Source organism: Salvia splendens, chromosome 5 (genome assembly GCF_004379255.2).
Source record: "Salvia splendens isolate huo1 chromosome 5, SspV2, whole genome shotgun sequence".
Lineage (NCBI taxonomy): Eukaryota > Viridiplantae > Streptophyta > Magnoliopsida > Lamiales > Lamiaceae > Salvia > Salvia splendens.
The window spans coordinates 20187172-20207677 of record NC_056036.1 but is presented as its reverse complement, the minus strand read 5'-3'; the positions used below and the strand labels follow the sequence as shown (position 1 = coordinate 20207677).

Sequence of the window (20506 nt, the reverse complement as noted above, 5' to 3'; positions counted from 1 at the left end):
TTCCCACCAATGAAAAAATTCCGGCAAATAATATCATGATACATATTTTTTTCGTAATTTCTCGATAACAACTTTGAGAGTTTCAAGATTTTCAATATTTGAGAATAGTTTTTCTTGAAGCATACCCACCAAATTTGTTTTTCAATCTATTAATATAGCCGAAATTTTTTCACTAGTGAGAAATAACAAAATCGGGGTAAAGTTTGTGATATTATTTGCCAATTTCAAAGTTCGTGGGAAAAAATCAGTTTTTTGAAAGCTGCATGATATTAGGTGCTAGTATCCATCCCTATATAAATTATTATAATCATAAATAAGCTCTGGCTTCTAAAATATAAATATAGTGATTGGATTGTAACATAATCAGAAGAAGATTTATAGTCTCAATAACGTTTTCATGCATGATTAGATGAATAACTACACAATTTATATTTACTTACATTTTTCAGTTATAAAATCAAATCTTATAAACCCGACCCGGAAGCAAACAACCGGATCCACCAAACCAGAAATCCGCTCCATATCACAATCCAACTCCACCAAAACATCTCAGATCCAAACCCTAACCCTTTTCGTGATTTCGGGTCCTCCGGTCGGATCCCGCTGCCGGAAAATTGTCAGGTTCAATACATCTCCTCTTGCGCTTTAGATCCGACCCGTTTTCGTGATGATGCAATTCGGCTTTCGAGCCTTTTTCTGTCCTGAATTTGTTGAACCATTACGAAATTCACGCTTTTTGATCTGTCGTTGTCCACGATCCTTTGTGGATTAGAGCATCTAGATGAATTTTTTATGGGTTGTAGAGTTGTAATTTCTGTGATCTCGTGCAAATTGTTTTATTTCTGGATAATCTGATCAAGAATCAAATTTGTATCGAGTTAATGTGTGTGAATTGTCAAAATTCAATTGATTGAGTAATGTTTGAAGACCTCCAGTTTTCTACAGGTTTTTGAGCCTCCATTTTCAGCGTCGCGATCATTATATTCGGATCAACTGCTCAAAAATCATCATAAAATTAAATATAGAAAATCATTAAAAAAAAATTCTGAACAGACGTTTCAGAGGTTCATGGTGTAGGCGGAGATGGGGGGGGGGGGGGTTTATTAGTCTCATTTCGGGTTTTAAGACCATAGCGAGAGGATGTAATAGGTGTATGTCTTCTCTGATATCATGTGTGAATATCTTGTTGAAAGTTAATTTGCCGGTATGTGTATGCCATAATCTTATGATGTGATCCATCTCCTGTGAAAAAGTATGTATCTTTCTTTTCTTTTTTCGATATAATGCATCTTTGAAACACATGTCGAGTACTTTTGTTTTGTTATATACTACTGGAGTAGTTATTTTTTGTATTGATTCTGGTCGACCTTGCGGTTCCTTTTCATGTTAATATGTTGTGCTTTTGAATGTGACTACTTTTCGATGTGGATGCTCATTTATGCATCACTTTGTCCGTAATTCTCAATACATCTTTGCTTGGTTAATCTGTTGTTATCTAACTGCCGAATCATGTTCTCTTAATTTTCTTGAATTCAGGTATAAAATGAATGATGGTTAAGTCGTCGTTGCTCTCCATCCTGAGAGAAGTTCGATTATGACTTCAGTTTAAAACCGTTGACACAGAGTAGTTGTTTTAGTACCTAGTCCTTGTTATGGAAATAATAAATGAGGTCCCCGCCAAGAAAACAAAAAGGTTGACTTCTATTGTCTGGAATCATTTTGAAAGAGTCAGGAAGGCAGATGCACAGTATGCTGTCTGCATCCATTGCAAAAAGAAACTGAGTGGGTCGAGTAACAGTGGTACGACTCATTTGAGAAATCATTTGGTGCGGTGCCTGAAGAGGTCAAATTTTGATGTTTCTCAAATACTTTCTGCAAAGAGGAAGAGAAATGAAACTAGTCAGAGTCCTCTCCGTCAAAGTAATCTTGCTGTAGCAGCCATCAGCTATGACGACGGTAGAATAAAAGATGAAATCCTCAATCCTATGCCTCTTAAGTTCGAACATGAGCAGAAGAAAGAAGAAGCTATCCAAACAATCAATTTGGGAAGTGTTAAATTTGATCAAGAGCGCAGTCGGTTGGATCTTGCTCGAATGATTATGCTACATGGTTATCCCCTGGCAATGGTGAACCATGTTGGATTTAAAATATTTGTCAAGAATCTCCAGCCGTTATTTGAGGTTAACAACAACGATGGAGCCATAGAGATGGATTGCCTTACCATCTACAACAAGGAGAAACATAAGTTATATGAGGCAATTCGCCATTTTCATGGTAGAATCAGCCTTGCTGTTGACATGTGGTGTTCAAGTGAAAGTGCTGGATATGTGTGCCTTACTGCTAATTACATTGATGACGACTGGAGGCTACAAAAGAAGATGCTTAATTTCATATCATTGGATCCATCTCATACTGATGAGGTTCTTTCTGAAGTTGTTATCAAGAGTTTGACAGACTGGGCCATTGACCACAAGTTGTTTTCCATGACATTTGATGATTGTTCTGCCCATGAAATTATGGTGTTCAGGATTAAGGACTGGTTATCCCAGACTAGACCATTTTTCAAGGATGGTGAGTTATTTGATGTTCGATGTGTTACCCATCTTTTGAAGTCCATTGTGCAAGAAGTCATGGAAGCATGTCACGACTTGATACATAAAATTCGTGAGAGTGTAAGGCACGTCAAGAGTACACAAACATTACTTGGAAAATTTAATGAAATCGCTCAACAAGCAGGAATCAGCAGTGTTAGGCGTCTGGTACTCGACTGTCCGATGCAGTGGAAATCTACGTACCTGATGCTTGAATCGGCAATAGAATACAGGGGTGCCTTTTCTCTTTTGCTAGAGCATGATTCCTCCTACACAAAAGCTTTATCTGAAACAGAATGGGAATGTGCTAGTTCTATTGCAGGTTTCCTGAAATTTCTTCTCGACTTTACTACCATTGTAGTAGGAAACAAGTATCCAACTGCCAACATATTTTTTTCGGAGATATGTGATATGCACATTCAACTAATTGAGTGGTGTAGGAGCCCTGATGATTTTCTTAGTAGTGTAGCCTTAAAGATGAAAGACAGATTTGACACGTATTGGAGCAAGTGTAGCATGGCTTTAGCTATTGCAGTAATTCTAGATCCTCGTTTCAAAATGAAGTTGGTCGAGTACTACTATGGACAAATCTATGGCAGCACCGCCCCTGATCGCATCAAAGAAGTTGCTGCTGGTCTTATGGAACTCTTTACTGAATACTTGATGGCATCATCTTCTCCCGATCAAGATTCAGTTTTATCTGGCAGCAGCTTACCCAGTACCAGCAGTGCTTCTAGAGGTAAACTTAAGGGTTTCGACAAGTTCCTGTACGAAACTTCCCAGAGTCAGTGCATGTCATCAGATTTAGAGAAGTACCTAGAGGAGCCTGTATTTCCCCGCAATTGTGATTTCAGCATATTAAATTGGTGGAAAGTTCATACACCAAGGTATCCGATCTTGTCTGTGATGGCGCGAGATATTCTTGCTATTCCCGTTCCTACTCTTGGACCAGAGGTAGCATTCAGCAACAGGGGCAGAACACTAGACCAGGAACATAGCTCGCTAACTCCAGATACTAGAGAAGCTTTGGTATGTGGGCAAGACTGGTTGAGAACGGAACCAGAAGGTACCGACAATCTTTTGTTCATCAATTTTGTTGTATATTTTTTATTTGCATATTGAAATCATTCTTTCCTTTTTCCTACAGCAGTCAGCCTGGCTCTGATCAACGCGCACGCACCCTTGCCAATTTCAACTGAAACAAATTGATCTGCGCCGACAATGGTATACATCTCTGTGACATCTTTGCAAGTTAAGCTGCAAAATTTCACTACTCATCCCTGATTTCTGTTTATGTGAAGGTTGACGAATGAAAAAGGTGATTATGCTGACTCTTCCAGTTTTCTTCGCATTTTTTTTAACTTTTTTCTCATGAACAATTATGTACTAATGTTGCCTGCCTAATTTTTACTCTGCTTTTAAAAATGAGAGATTTTGCTTTTTCAATTGATAATACCAGTTGATCATCATTATGTGAAAATATCTTTGATCACTGACTCAGGTGTAATATATATAATGCTTTTATTTAAATTGGTTTATTTGTTGTGCAGTTTTTTTCCTCTTTGCAGTTGTTGCATTCAGTAATATAATATCTTAAAATCTGACAGTGTACTCCTTTTGCATACTGACAAAATCTTAAAAGTTTATTCGATGTTACATATGTTGAAATACACAAGGACACTTTAAATCATGGATGAATGAATATTTGCAAATGTGGCCATGATGGAATGGTAAATAATGTAGCTCAATCTTCATGAGATCTATTGATGCTGTTATGTAGCATCTATAAAAGTTATGTAAAAAGATTTGAAGTCTGTCATTTGTTTTAGGAGTGGGATAGATGATTGTTCATAATGTTAGCTTTATCAAAAAAAAGATGATTGATTTCTGAATGTATAATTCAATCTAGAAAATTTAAGGAAATCTAGAATGAACATGCACTGCAAAACTCTATTGTGTGTTTGTTAGGCACAAAATGACATTGCATATATTTAACTTAAACATGAATAATAGTACAAAGTTTGAATAATTTGCTATATATTGTTACCCAATGATTTTTTACCTATTTTTTTGCATTTTTAATCCTCCAATATCTTGTATTTACACTTACAAATATCTCTTCATCCAAATTCATTTTTTACAACTTTTACAATCATCTCCAATTCTCCATCAATATTTTCCTTTGAATACAAGTATGAGTCTCATCTACAACCAACTCCACGCACTAAGGTGTGCTGCCACCATTTTGCGAATACCTATGACGTTGGGAGTTGCCTCGCAATTCCGCCACCCACAACGCACTCCATCACGATCGAGTCGAGCACATTTGGACAAACTTAAGCTGCAAAAATGAGTGATTACAAATTAGATTATATACTTTATCGCTTTCGCTTCTCGCTTAGCACCACCCCACCGCACTACCTTTTTTTCAAAATTTTGACTGTTTCAAATTTGTGTTTTACTTTTTTAATTTAAATTATTCTTAAATATTCGAATAATCGTGAAAATATTATTGAAAATCATCTTTTCTACATTAATAGATATGAACTGATTTATTAACATGATGTCTTTATGCCATATTGCCTCTATTTTTTTGTCCTACAATTATTTTATGTTTCAACTATTGTATCTTTAGTTCTTTTTTTGGCACTATTTTTTAAAGAACTAAAGATACATGTGTCTCATATTTATGTTACAATTGCAATATATCATTTTAATTTGGACAAACAAACTTGGACCTCGCAAATAAAAATATGAATAATGCTATGCAGTCATAATGTGGCCAGCCACACAATGGCATTTTTGTAAATAATTATAAAAGTCAATGCAATAAATTAATAGTAATAGTTAGTGCTAAGATAATTTTACTTAATTATCCTTTTCTCAATTTTTTACTTCAAATTTCAATATCAACTGAGATTCGTACATAACACAACTTATGCTATGAATATAAATTATTATACTAAATGATCATTATATTTTTGTGTACAATTGAACTATAAAATATAATTTTTCATATTATGTCATATTGTAATTTTGCCTTCTTATTTCACCGACCCTTTAACAGAATTTGAATCCGAAAAATATATTGGAGATTGAATTTTAAAAATAAAAATTCGATTGATATAATATTGTAGTTTTAAATTACTTTTGTTTACACTACAATAAAGATTCATTGCTTTGAAGGAGTCTATAGTATCATACTTTATACTACTAATATTTATAAATGTAATACCTCGTACATAGTAACAACTTATTTGGTATAGCTTATTTATTTTTAATAATATTTTTTTAAACAAAAAATTATATATTTGTTTTGGTTTTTGTGTTTAAGAATTTGATTTTCAAATGTCTTAAAAGTTGTCCAACATAGAGTGAGAGTGCGCACTAGCAAAAAGGTACTTATATAAGGTCCAATTGCTTATGTTTTGGCCTATTTATCTCCACCATAAATTTTATATTTTAATTAAGAATAATACTATGTTTTTCTATATATACTTTTAATATTGAAAATATCTACCTAAAAATAATTGTACATGTTTACATCTATTTTATTTATAAGTTATTTAAATGTTAATGTTAAGTATAGTAGTATACTTTTAATATTTATAGAATTTTAATATCATGAAGATATTTATATTCTGATTTCAAAAGTAATTTATACATATTAAACAATTAAAATAATAATATACACTAGAAAACAAATAACTGTAAAAAAAGAAAACATAAAACGAAACGTATTTATATACTGACTTGAAAAGTAACTATACATACTAAGCAATTAAAATAATAAATAGAAGTATAAAAAAATAGAAGAAGAAAGCAAACATAGAAGAAACGAAAAGGATTTACATGTTCAATTTTTTAAGATATTTAATGACTTAGTTTGTTATTTGTGCACAAGGGTATATTAGTCTCAGAAATATTGATACTTTTAAGCTGAACTAATTTCAAGTAAATTAGCATTTAATGTACTATTTTTTACTACTTTTTTAGTTTTATGGCCAGTAACATTATGACCATTTAGCATCACTCTAAAAAAAATTTCGAGGCAAGACAATGGTCGACAAATGTAATAAGAGGAGAATAAAAGCAATCATTTTGTTTTGTCAGCTAAAAGGGCAAAACAAAGCTAATGGGTTCCACAGATGGATATTATGCTGAAAGTCCAAACTTTCATGGTTCAACATATAATTGTACTTGTTAAGAGAGATAAATTGTCTTAAAAAAATTGCACTTTGTAATTGTAGTTGTAAGGTGTAGATGACATTTGAATTTTTAAATTCTTAAACGTATAGTATTTTCATAAAAAATCTAAATTATGTGTCATTTTGAAAATAGATACGTAAGCACACTCATCTATCTCCATAAACTCCTTTTATCAATCCTTTCTATTCAATTCAATGTATTTAATTTAATAAATGGAAAGTTACTGTAGTAATTTGTAAGAGTATTAATTAGGTTTAGCCATAATATAAGAGAGAAAAAGGAATCTCAGAACTCAAAAAGTTGGTCATGACAAAAGTGAAAAAAGTTTTGCTTTAGGCAAAGGCATGAAAAAAGCTAATCACGTGAAAACAAACACTAATTAAAGAGGGAAAGAAAAAGATGCCCCACTTAACATACCAAATTACAACATAATTAAATTCGTACGATTAATTATGAGATAAAATGCCGTTTTTTCGGTTGGGAGCCAAACATGTCAATATTTTTACGAATCATGTCACCTCCTAATTCAATACTTAATTTTGCACATTAGTCGCAATATGATTTTTGGGGCTATACATTTTATGCCTTGCTCAAATTTTTGGTTTCCAAGTTACTCCACAACTCACAATTCTTTCAATTTTAATTTTCATTAGATGCAAAACGGACCGTTGTTTCAAATAGAAATCAAACTAGTATGCCAGTTAAATTAATATTCTACTAAATTTAGATTTCATTTGAAAAATGAAAATAAATATTATTAGTGAACAAACAAAAAAAAGTGAAAATGAAAATAAACTAAAAGATTGAGTTAGATTTTGAACCCCAAAACGGCCAAACCTTAGATTTTGACAAAGTAGACCTTCCACTAGCTATGCATTGGTTTTATACTTAAACCCAGCACATTTATATACAGAGCAATAAATGTTTTCAAGAAAGAAAGAGCATGTATAAAATCTTAATATTTTCGAGCACATGTACAAGTGCTCGGAGCACATATGTAGGTGCTCATAAATTTTGAGCACATAGTACAAGTGCTCGGACATTTCCTAGAACATTTGTACATGTATAGAGACAGTGCTTGAAAAACGTTGGTGGAATAATAATTAATTAAATTAATTTCTTTAAAATTACATTGTCTAAAATCTCTAGTAATAACGAAGATTGTGTCCGTTGCTTGAAAATGACTCGCAACGATACACCAAATTTTTTTACCTCCGAAATACTTTCCAAGCATGTTGACTATGTATGTTAAGTGTTAGCAAATTATAGAATTTTTTGAAGATTCTGACTACTCTTTTGTGTATGCAAAAAGTACTCGAAAATAGTAATAGTGCTTAGAATGTGCTCGGAAATTGTCGAGTACCTTTCCTGTTCCTAATTCGTTACTTGATAAAATCTTTTTTGTAGTGCACGATGTCATGATTCTTTATGTTAGGGTTCAGTGGTGCACACTTGAACTCCACATTAGTATGATATTGTCCACTTTGGGCAAAGTCCTCTCGGTTTAGCTCTTGGGATACTCCCCAAAAGACCTCATACTAATGGAGTTGGGGGTAGTCTATATATATGTTTGCAACTCTTACTCATTCTCTGATGTGGGATATGGTTTGCAACCCTGTTAAACCTCCCCTCAAACCAAGAATACTAGACCAAGACCATACATGTTACATGTCACCATAGGTCTCGGTCGAGGTCATGCAGAAATAAGGAGAATATACAAGCGCAATTCACCAAACCCCGAGCCACTGTAGGGATCAGATCGCATCATTCACTAATTACTGAGACCTCTTGTATATTTAGTCAAGAGATGATCAATCTCTTAAACAAAAGACCAAGATACAAATCACTTCACAACTACAAGTACAAGATACAATCGGAACCCTCAACTCAAGTCCAAGTCGTCCAACTAGTATCACCTGCACACTGAATAAAAGTGTTAGTATCACAAGAACAACAGATCCTCAAGGATCTGTAAGTGGATCTGTAAGTGAGAGTGAATGAGAGATGAAACAAAAGGTCGAGAGGTTTAACCCCACAGAAGAAGCACACTCTGCCTCCGATGGCTCCCACTCTCAATCCGTGTGGAGCGCCACGTGGCAGCCATCGGTGACGCTCGGGTAAGTTATGGGCTAACAAGCATTTGGGCCATCACATGCCATTTGGGCCAATTGCCCAAAAGTCAAAACAATTAAGCTGGGCCCACTTATGATAGGTCCACAAATAATATCCCACACTTTGAATTGTGAAATACTCTCACCTATTGACAAAACAATAGATAATTAATAATGGTTTTGTCATCGTTAAAAGTTCTCTTATCCAACCTATGGGTGGGTCAGTACGGTATATCAAACTGTTATACCATACAAAAAATTAAGTACAAGTAAAAACTATACCTTTGCCTTACCGAATGTTTCGGCATACCATATGATAAGGCTCATTTCATGCATCGGTTTAGGGGTAAAATGTACGCGACTTGATCGGTTTTATCGCGTAAAGCAAGTGTTAAATGTGTAGGAATGCCGCTTGACCAAGGCAACAAGACCAAACTGATCAAGTAAGTACAATAGGCGAAAAGGCCAGGAATCGGGGGAGTTGATCAAGGGGGTAATCAAGCAGTCAAGGAAGGGACCACTGGCTTCCAGAAGGACATGTGAGACAATGAGCTGGATGGTGCGCATCATTCTGTTATAAAGGACAATGTTCTAGAAGGGGACACGTGCTGATATATGAGACGCAAGGACGACGCTGAGTCATGAATCTGTTACTGAAAAGCGTTGTCATTCTAGAAGGAAAGCACATATCAATCAATGAGTCGCTCACTCTCAGCATAAGCGAATAACCCCTGCCAAGATCATAATCCAGCCAGAGGTCGTGCCGAGCCTATAAATAGAGGATGTGTCACCACATTAAAAGGGGGGATCCTTTACTTTCCGTCTTTAGTTTAGTTTAGTTTAGCTCTCTAGTTCAGTTCCCTAGATTGCTTAGATAAAGTAATGCTTAGTTAGAAAGGGCGATTGAAGGAGCGCTGCAGAATACTTGATATCTGTCGGCGTATTCTTAAGTTTCCCGTCGAGGATCTCCTCGGTTTACTTGCTTTCGTAGTTCCGAAGTGTTAGCTTAGTTTAAATTTCACGTTGTACTGTTATGAGTTTTAGTTTTAATCAAAGTTGCTTTCGTTTTCATCATCGTGTTTACTGTTCTGAGTAGTTAATTTTCATTCCAGTCTGAGATTTACTTGACCCAGTAGTTAAAGTTCCCTTGAGCAAGTAGTTAGTTACTTTTCTGCCTAAGTTAAAATCAGTAGTTAAAAACTCCCAAAAGTAAAGCGTGGCAGCAGCCAACCCCCTGTTCACTACTCACACACTTGATACACTAGCTTCTCTGTGGGATCGACCCCGAACTTGCCGCTTTACTATTAAAGTAGTGTAAAATTGGGAGTTTATAAATTACATTGGTGGCGTGCGAAAGCGATATCAACTTGATCAAGTGGAAACGACATTTGCTAACTGATCCATTCGGTTCAGTTATCTCTTCCATATAACTTGAATAAAAAAAACCCCATTTTCGCCAGTCCGCCAAAATGGCGCCGTTGCTAGGGAAGCATGGTGTTATTTTATGTTTGTGTGTAGCGCATAGGTGTATATAATTTTCTTTCTTTATTTTCCCATTTGTTTTTCTTCTGTTGATGAGTATGTACCACCGCGGCGGCCACTGGAATCACCCTCTTATACACAGAGGCACTAACGCTCATTGGAGAGTCCAGGAAGCCGACGTAGTTACCACTCGTTATAGAGCCGCACTAGCCCAGCAGCAGCCGCTGATCAACTAACCAGCGAAGAAGAAGGAGAGCAGAACGCGCAACCTAGACCACCACCACTTGAACAAACAGAAGCAGAGATGGCCCTCGTCTACAACGACTCAGGAATTGGTTCCCTGCACGCACATGATGAAAAGGAGCCCACCCATGCCATTGTCGTTACTCTTGGGATGCGGACCATCGTGATCAAGTCAGGAGTACTGGCCGTTTTGTCCCATTTTTATGACCTTTCAAAAGAATTCCCGTACGCCTTCCTGGAAGAATTTTGCCGATACTGTGATATCCAGCCCGTACCGGCTGGATCTACGTCTGAAGATTATAGGCTGAAAGCCATCCCTTTCGTTTTGAAGGGTGAAGCTGGAGTATGGCTGTCGAGACTGCCAGAAGGGTCCATCAAAACATGGGCCGAGTTCGGAATGATATTCCTCGATCGCTTCTTTCCAGCGTAAAAAATGCGTGCCCTCAAGCGGGAGATTACAGAAGCCAGACAGGAGTACGATGAGCCCCTCGGCCAGTATTGGGATAGATTCCAAGGGCTGCTTCAAGCATGCCCTAACCCCAAGCTGGGGGAGCGGGAGATCTACTCGATCTTCTACGGTGGACTGACAGTCGATAGCAAGAATGATCTCAACCTAGCAGCCCAAGGGGATTTCTCAAAGACCTCATTCATCCAAGCCAAAAACATCCTAGAGAGGCTGATCGAGGCTAAGTGGTCGTACGAGACATCCCGTGGCCAGTACAGAAGGGGTGCGGTGCACGCAGCCGAGGTGCGCAATGACGAAAAGCTGGAGGCTTGATTTGAGCAGATGGAGAAGAAGCTGCTTGAGGCAGTAGAGAAATCCAGAGCACCTCCGCCACCAGCACCCAAAGAGCAGCAGTATGCGCCGCCACCACCGCCTGAAGAGCATCACTATTACTATTGCGAGTTTCCCCCTGAGGCGGAGCCACAAGCCCAAGTGAATGTCGTCGGCCACTGGAATGCGAATGGCAACTGGATCCAGGGCAAACAGAGAGATGTGCCATGGAGAGACCATCCTAACTTCAGATGGAGTGATCCAAATCAAAACCAGCCACTGCAACCAGCGCAACAATATTTACAATTCACCGAAGGGCAGCCCAATTGGCCCGCACGCGTTCAGGAAAGGCCACAGGATGGAGGTAATAGGATACAAGGCGGTCAGGGGAGCTGGTCCGCGGGGCAGCAGGGCAACTGGTCAAGTGGAGGACAACCTAACTGGTCAAGTCGACAACAGGAAGGAAACTGGGGGTACCAACACCAAGGCCTTCAGTCAAGCAATCAGGGAAGACAACCCCAGGGAACCCACAATACTTCCAAGGGAACCAACAAAATCATTACCCTCAGAACCAGCCAGAGCAGTATGAACCTTCCGGCTACCGTCAACAAGGCCATGGAGGAGGTCCTTTTAATCAGAGATATAGCAAACAACAAAATGAAGGTCCAGGAGATATGATGATCCCATATCAGCCCCATGATGCAATGCGAGAAATACAAGAAGCCCAGAGAGAACAAAGAGCTGCACTAGATATGCTAACAAAGCAACTTTCACAAGTTGCGATGTCACTGGGCGAGCTGAGGGGGAATGAAGGAAAAATTTCAGCTACAGTACAACAACCTACTGGGCGAGAGAATGTCAATGCATTATCTCTAAAATCAGGAAGAGTTTATCAAAGCCCATCTGCGAGTTCTCCAGCACCCATAGACGGACCCAATCATGAAGAAGGCTCTGAGTCCAGCGCCTTTGATCAAGGTACAGAAGAAGGAGAGTCTAGTGTCCTTGATCAAGTCACTGAGAAAGGAAGGACGGTCGAAGTAGAAAATGTAGCCGTGGTGATCCAACCAAGTAATATTCCACCGAAGATGACTGACCTAGGGGTGTTCACACTCCCAATTTCCATCAGAGACGTTCGAATGGAGCACGCAATGTGCGACCTTGGGGCTTCCATCAATATCATGCCGTATTCTATATACGAAAAGCTGGGAGAAGCTAAGCTTGCCAAAACTGGTATGGTGATACAGCTAGCGGACGGGTCTTACATTCACCCAGAGGGAGTTCTGGAAGATGAAATCGTCAAGGTAAACAAATTCAGGTACCCCGCCGACTTATTCGTCATAAAGATGATAGAGCCAGGAGCGGAGGAGTCTATTAGAGTCCTTTTGGGAAGGCCATTCCTATCTACAGCCAGTACAGTCATAGACGTTCGCCATGAGACGATGAATCTGGATTTTAATGGTGAACAACTTACATTCGACATTGATAAAGCTGTGAGAAAGCCACGGGACAGTGAGAGCATACAATCGGTAGATACTATCAGACCTTGGGAGCAAAAGTATCTAGGAAAGGAACTCTTCAAAAGACCGTCCACTGATTCCATTGAAGATGAACAGCTTAAGAAGGAAGCAGCTGAATGGTTCGACGCAACAATGACTGGGGAAATGGATGATCAAGCCATTGAATGGGCAATTATGGATTTCTGTAAGCCGCCATGACTAGCTGAGTTAAAAGAGATCACTCAGCCAGCAAGGGTCGAAAAACCACCTAACCAAGACGCCCCATTGAGAAGAATGTTGAAGGAAAGTCCCGCGCCTACAAGACAACTATTGTCTTTACCTGCATCGCCAGTTACCCTCAAGAGCATGTCCAACCAGACGTACCAAGAACCAGTCAAACCAAATCTGCAAGGACATGGAGGAAAATTGATGGAAGAACTGAGGCTGGGTCAAGAAGTGGTGGATCTGTGCATGCATCCCGCCATATTAGAAGAAGGAGTGACATCCCACCTTGATCGACAACGCAGACTCGACCCCGCTTTGAGAAAGGAAGAGCTCAAAGTGGGGCAGAAAGAGCTACTCTTCCAGTGTCAACTCAAACTGATACCCAGGAGGCGGAATTCAAAATGGGCGGACCCTCGTACCATCATGACAATGCACACACAAGAGGCAAACATACTCCCAGGAGACCCCCCAATTCGTTCCCATTCGTGGTAAAAAGTCAACGGGTTGAGCCCTACAGAGACAAGACCGAAGCGGGCATAGTGGAAGAAATTCCACTAATCCTGCCTAATCTTATCCAGTGAGCAGGTAAAAGGAGTGATCGAGTACTCATGGGTAGTCTGCTTGATCAAGCAACAAATTCTTAATCTATTAAACTGATCAAGTGACGTCCTAGGGGAACCTGGTCAAGTCCTTTGTAGTTAGTGTAAATAGTTTTTCTTGTGTTAGTTTTTAAATCTTAGGAAAATTAAAAGTCGATAGTAAAGAAGGAGACTGATCAAGTGGAATTATTTGAGTTTTAATATGGAATTAATTGTCCACTTGATCATTGCAATTCGAATTTAATTGGTGGTACAGTACTTTCGTTGATCAGGGCAGGTGATGAAAGGACGTGCGCAGTCACTGGAGAGGTGTCAGGCAGTGCCAACTGTCGCAATGAAAGGACGTCCTGAAGAGAAGGAGGAAGCGTATCGGAGAAGCTAAGCCAGCTGGCACTCTGAAAAGGGCGCACCTGTACGTGAAGAGTCGCAGAAATTTGAACAGCGCAGGGATCACAATGTCAGAGATCCCTACAGTCGTAATATCAGTATAATAGGCAGATTTCAGGACCGTATTTCACTTTCACCCAAAGCGACCACAGTGCATTCCATTTATTCTCCCATACTGCTCCAAGTTCCGAACCCTTGCCCAAAAAAATCATCATCTCCATCACCAGTACCAGTAAGAATGTTGATTGAGCAAATTTCAACTTCATCCTCATCCTCAGATGCCGGCGCCAAGAGTGGCGACCGGGAAACCTCGTTCCAGGCCCAAGTTGAAAATCCTAGCCCATCCTCTCAACTTCCACCACAAACCAGCACCGCCGCTCCACCGCCCGCAGTGGACGAAGAGACCCAACGGTGCCTCGATAAAATCCTCCGGAGTATACCCTCTGAGATGGACAATGCGGCCGCTTATGCCGCACTCAAAGCTAGACTTGGGATTTCCCGGTTTAAAGAGCCTGCTTCGTCTTCTAAAACAAAAATCCCACCTAGCTCTCCTACATCACCTTCACCATCTCTCATCCAACCTCCGCCATCTCCTATAGCCCAACCTTCGTCTCCTTCCCCAACATTTACCCCTATCCAGCCAGTGAAATACGACGGGGAAGCCTCCGACGAGGAAGGCTGGATGGAGGATTATGGGCAGCCATTTGCTATCCCGTCGCCAACAAGCGGTGGCGGCTCCACTTCGATCCACGAGCCGCATTTGACTGGGGGCGGCGAAATCAACGATGAAGAAGAGGAGGACCTCCACCCGTTGTTCGACTATAGGGAAGTTGAGAAGGAGGAGGAACCACCACGCCGTCAGACGCACCGTATGACAACGGACCGGCTCCTAGAGGAAGCTGAAACCCTGAAAACCTGAGGAGATGAGAAAACGGTGATGCAGAGACCCTGCACAGTACGACAGCTGGTTAATGAAGAGGAGCCGGAGGAACCAGAAAGCCAAGAGGCCGTTAAGGAGAAGGAGGCTAAGAAGGACAGCCGTCAGAGGAGAGAGAGAAAGAGGAAGGGGAAGGGAAGTGTTTTCCCCCCTCTAAAGAGAAGTCGTCCCGCCAACGAGGGGGTCATCATTACAGATGCTTCCGAACCCGCCTCCCCACTGACGAGAGAGAGAGAGATGAGGGCAGTGATGCGGAGGAACATGAGTTGCGCTGGACCCAAACATCCAGGAGGCAACAAGGAAGGCCTACTATATCTCCTTCCACCATCTACTCCCCTCAGCATGTGGCCTTAACCCCAGCTATTCTCCAACAGATGTTGAAATTTGATGATCCCAAATGGCAGGAGGAGGTTCACAAAAGGGTGACCTCTCAAAAGAGGTTGAAGGCGGGGAAGATGCTACACCAGCCGTCCTTGGAGAAGATTGAGATGAAAGAGAGGTTTGCCTCCTACATTCCCGGCATCAGATTTGAATGGTTGCTAGAGGTCGATGAGACCCCCGTGCCAGAGGACCTGGCCAAGGAGTTTTTCACATCCTTCCGATTCACCGGAAGCTCAGACCTGAACGACATAAGTGTCTCCTTTAGGGTCTTTGGCCAGGACTAACTGATGAGCCTCAATGAATTCTCCATCCGGATGGGCCTCTACACAGAAAGCCAAGTGGCTAATGGGGTTTGGGTTGGGCGTGATATCGGTTTCCCTCAGAAGAAACCCGAATTCGACCAGCAAGCCGTCTGGAATGCCATATGCAATGGGCGTGCCCCTACCTTTACAGCCTCTGAATCCAGAGGTCATCACATTGTTGATCCTGCCCTCCGACTAGCCCAGATCTACCTGGCCTGTAATCTCCTCGGACAGGCCAATACGCTGTCAATCATTACCATGTCCGAACTCTACTTTATGTGGAGTATGAGAGAGCAGAGGAAGGTCCATCTGGGATTCTGGTTAGCCTACTCCATAAGTTAAATTGCTATCCGCGTTGCCCGCCATCTTAACGTCTGCCACCTCCTCGGAGCCTATTTGAGGAGAAACTGGATGATGGAGTGTGCCGAACGTCCCATCCTTGGCCCCAGTCCTGAAATGTTTGACCTTGATTTCTTTGTTATAACTCAGGTACTGGAGAAGACGCAAGGAGGGAGTTTTCAATTTTATGCAGCCGGTCGGCGGGAGAAACAGAGAAGCCAACCCAGAAGGAGAACTAGGTCGGAGGAGACCTCAGCAGCCCTTGCCGAAGGAGAAAGGAGGATACACATCGGGCGCCCACTCCGAGGATGGAGCAAGAGGAGGCTGCAAGTGCTGATGACACATGGAAGCTCCGAGTGGAGCAGGCATTGATGCAGCTGGTGGAGAATTCAAATTCTCAACTGGTCCTGCTGGCCAGGTTGCTGGGAACCACCCACAATCAAAGCCCTGCCAGCCAACCACCACCTCCCTCTACAAGCTCCCCTCTGCCTCGGAGCCCATCATCCCCCCGCCACCCTCAGCATCCCCCGGTCAACCTCCCAGAAGGCATTGAGTATACCCCCCCAATTTTACTTTTATTTATTTTTGGTTTGTATAACTGATATTCTGCTCCACCTCACACTTAGACCTGTGTTGGGTCAAGTGTGAGAAGTTATGCATGTTTATTTTTGTTATGTTTGCCTGTATTATCTGTTTTGGTTGTTGCTTTTTATTTGGCATGTTTGATTGTTGGCACTATCTCACACTTAGCCTAGTGTCTGGTCTAAGTGTGAGAAGTTTTCCTTATTTTTGTTGAGCCGTTACCTGTGCCTAACCCTTTTTCCATTGCATCCAGTCCCTCGAGGACGAGTTCATATGTAGTGGGAGGGGAGAGGGTTAGTTCCAGGAAATAAAAAAATCGTTCATGTCAAAATTTTGAAAATACAAATTATCAGTTAGTAATTAGGGCAGTATGCATGAAATTGGATAAGTGGAAGACTTGATTACTTTGAGAAGAGTTAGAAAAAGGACTCAGTATGTTTACATGTAGAAACTTGATTGCAAAAACCTGATCAGCTTGAACGACGCAAGTATGATGGAAATGCTCAATTTTTAAACTTACTATGAAGTCTCTATATGTGAGTTATAAGCCAAAGTAGAACACTTTCTACTATTTTTACAAAGAATAATATTTACGAGAGACTGATTTTTAATATTTAGATGAAAATTGCACAAGTAGTGAGGACTAAAGGCATTAGGACTTAACCAATTGAGCCTTTTCTTCTTTCGCTCCACGAACCCGCCTCGTCAAGCAAGACACCCCTTAGTTAACCACATTGAGCCCAAATACATTTTTACCCGTTCTTTTGAAACCCAATCCAACTTCCATATAATTTTTATTATATATAAACACGTGAGGAAAAGGGGTCAGAGAGATAAGTTAGGATACCGATAGAAAGTCAAAATAAAAGGGTAGCCGGGTTGAGCAAGTTAGTCAATCAGGTTGATCAAGTCAGAGAAATCAAGTCGAGAAAAAAAAATGTCGGAAAAAAGAGTCGAGAAAAATTTGAGAAAAAGAGGGCAGGGAAAAGAAAATTGTACCCTGACCCAGTAGTCGAAAGTTAGGGAATAAAGCCAAAATTAAAGGCTAGAGGTCGCCACTGACCAAGTAAGACATCCAGTGGCAAAATATAAAGTTCAAATCTTTGGTCGCTTGACTCATGTGTTTTTCTTTTTTATAGTTTATATTTTTAAACTTAGAACCCCTAGGACCCTACCTTGATACACCACTACCCTTAAGCCCCATTACACCCGAAACAAAGACCTTAAGGAGCTATCTTGTGCAATCTGATTCGAGGTATTAAATTTGTGACAATACCGAGTGAACAGTCCTAACATCTCTGGTGAGAAATGAGTGACTGAGTGAATCCAATAGTAGTTTCAAAATTGAGCAATCTTGACGAACTGACACCTAGATCAAGTAAAAGCGAAAAGGAAGAAACATAAGCTGCTGGTAAATGGATTGACCTCGACCTCGGGTATGATTGTTGGAAATTTATTCAATCTAATGCATCTATGTGAATATGTGTTTTTATTTCGAGTCTTGTTTATTTTTCGTCTTCTTTTACTTTCTTGAAATGAGTAAACCATGCCTGAATTTGCCTTATCTTTTTCTTTTCTTTTTCTATATACTTGGGTACACGTATGTTTTAAGTGTGAGCAGTTTGATAAGGCCCATTTCATGCATCGGTTTAGGGGTAAAATGCACGCTACTTGATCGGTTTTATCGCGCAAAGCAAGTGTTAAATGTGCAGGAATACCGCTTGACCAAGGCAACAAGGCCAAACTGATCAAGCAAGTACAATAGGCGAAAAAAGCCCAGGAATCGGGGGAGTTGATCAAGGGGGGTAATCAAGCAGTCAAGGAGGAGACCACTGGCTTCCAGAAGGACATGTGAGGCAATGAGTTGGATGGTGCGCATCATTCTGTTATCAAGGACAACGTTCTAAAAGGGGACACGTGCTGATATATGAGACGCAAGGACGGAGCTGAGTCATGAATCTGTTACTGAAAAGCGTCGTCATTCTAGAAGGAAAGCACGTAGCAATCAATGAGTCGCTCACTCTCAGCATGAGCGAATATTCCCTACCAAGATCGTTATCCAGCTAGAGGTCGTGCCGAGCCTATAAATAGAGGATGTGTCACCACATTAAAAGGGGGGGTCCTTTACTTTCCGTCTTTAGTTTAGTTTAGTTTAGTTTAGCTCTCTAGTTCAGTTCCCTAGATAGCTTAGATAAAGTAATGCTTAGTTAGAAAGGGCGATTGAAGGAGCGCTGCAGAATACTTGATATCTGTCGGCGTATTCTTAAGTTTCCCGCCGAGGATCTCCTCGATTTACTTGCTTTCATAGTTCCGAAGTGTTAGCTTAGTTTAAATTTCACGTTGTATTGTTATGAGTTTTAGTTTTAATCAAAGTTGCTTTTGTTTTCATTATCTGTTTACTGTTCTGAGTAGTTAATTTTCATTCCAGTCTGAGATTTACTTGGCCCAGTAGTTAAAGTTCCCTTGAGCAAGTAGTTAGTTACTTTTCTGCCTAAGTTAAAATCAGTAGTTAAAAACTCCCAAAAGTAAAGCGTGGCAGCAGCCAACCCCTGTTCACTACTCACACACTTGATACACTAGCTTCTCTGTGGGATCGACCCCGAACTTGCCGCTTTACTGTTAAAGTAGTACAAAATTGGGAGTTTATAAATTACATTGGTGGCGTGCGAAAGCGAGATCAACTTGATCAAGTGGCAACGACATTTGCTAACTGATCCATCCGATTCAGTTATCTCTTCCATATAACTTGAATGAAAAACCCCCATTTTCGCTAGTCCTCCACCATATTTCGATATGACCAATGTCAATATCATTATTGTACCTTCTTCTCTGTATGACGTGCCGAAATTCGGTATATCAAATTTTTACGTCATGCCAAATTTCAGTATGGTATACCACAAAACTATTATACCATTATGTTCCCTCCGCCCCAAGGTATTTGAGTCGTTTCTTTTTTGCACTCATTTTGAAAAAACGATAATAAATATTTAAAGTGGAGAGCGAGTAAAGTAAGAGAGAGAATTATATAAATAAGACTCTTCACTACATTGTTCTCTCTCTTACTTTACTTTTTCTCTACTTTAACTAGTGCAAAAAGAAAACGACCCAATTACCTTGAGACAAGGGGAGTATAATATTATATTATACATATATTAAATAAAATTTAAATATATTCTGTACTCACAGTATATACCGTTTTTACTATAGATGTCGGTATATACACTACATATTGTAAATTCCAATATGTATACCGTAATTCATGGTATATACCGAAATTTTTGTATATCGCGATATACCACAAAATATGAAAATTTATAGCGTTACTATACCAAAATCTGTCGATAAAGTACCATACCATACCATATCAAAATTTGGTATATTAAGGTATATATCTCAGTTGTTTTTCCTCAACCTTGTCCCTCCTAATCTAGCCCTTCTTGCATAAATAAGTAAGTATTTATGCACTAATATAAAGGATCATAGCCTTAATATTATAAATACACTAATGTGATATAAATTGAATAGAACCAATAATAAGTATAAAGGAGATTGGGTAAGACAACAATGTAAAGATGACACAATCATCATCTACTTTACGATACGATGAGACAACAAGTGTTGGATTGTGGGAAAAATTAATAAGACCAATTATAGCTAGTTGATTGCTTAAAGTTTAATGGAATTTTTTATGAGATATTCAAAGCATCATTGGTTTTTACATTGCTCTTTTTGGACCATTAATGAAAAACATATCCATCTGGGAAAATGATTTATGCTCTTATACTTTCTTGACCCATGCAATGAATTGGCTCTTCACAAATCGAGTGCTAATTAAGGAATATTAACA

General features: G+C 39.7%; 2 protein-coding genes across 5 annotated transcripts; both read left to right on the top strand.

The window, feature by feature from the left end:
- Nucleotides 1-484: 484 nt before the first annotated feature.
- Nucleotides 485-4140, top strand: LOC121805353 (zinc finger BED domain-containing protein RICESLEEPER 1-like). Of its 4 annotated transcripts, none has more exons than XM_042205169.1 (4): nucleotides 485-621; nucleotides 1537-3657; nucleotides 3742-3815; nucleotides 3893-4140. In XM_042205169.1, exons 2-3 carry the CDS (start codon nucleotides 1653-1655, stop codon nucleotides 3798-3800), a joined length of 2064 nt encoding a protein of 687 aa, XP_042061103.1. In that variant the 5' UTR covers nucleotides 485-621; nucleotides 1537-1652; the 3' UTR covers nucleotides 3801-3815; nucleotides 3893-4140. The 4 variants fall into 4 exon arrangements, with proteins under 4 accessions (XP_042061103.1, XP_042061101.1, XP_042061102.1 ...); XM_042205167.1 differs by having other exon boundaries at nucleotides 3739-3815; XM_042205168.1 differs by having other exon boundaries at nucleotides 3742-4140.
- A 10216-nt stretch (nucleotides 4141-14356) lies between these two features.
- Nucleotides 14357-15037, top strand: LOC121803954 (lysine-rich arabinogalactan protein 19-like). The gene has a single exon (XM_042203523.1). The coding sequence runs from the start codon at nucleotides 14357-14359 to the stop codon at nucleotides 15035-15037; it is 681 nt and encodes a 226-aa protein (XP_042059457.1).
- The last annotated feature ends 5469 nt before the right edge of the window (nucleotides 15038-20506 follow it).

Excerpts from the sequence above, each read along its gene's own strand:
- LOC121805353 (XM_042205167.1), top strand. The coding sequence starts at position 1,653 with ATGGAAATAATAAATGAGGTCCCCGCCAAGAAAACAAAAAGGTTGACT. Across the intron at positions 3,658-3,738 it reads GTTGAGAACGGAACCAGAAG|CAGTCAGCCTGGCTCTGATC; the intron begins GTACCGACAATC and ends TTTTTCCTACAG.
- LOC121803954 (XM_042203523.1), top strand. The coding sequence starts at position 14,357 with ATGTTGATTGAGCAAATTTCAACTTCATCCTCATCCTCAGATGCCGGC.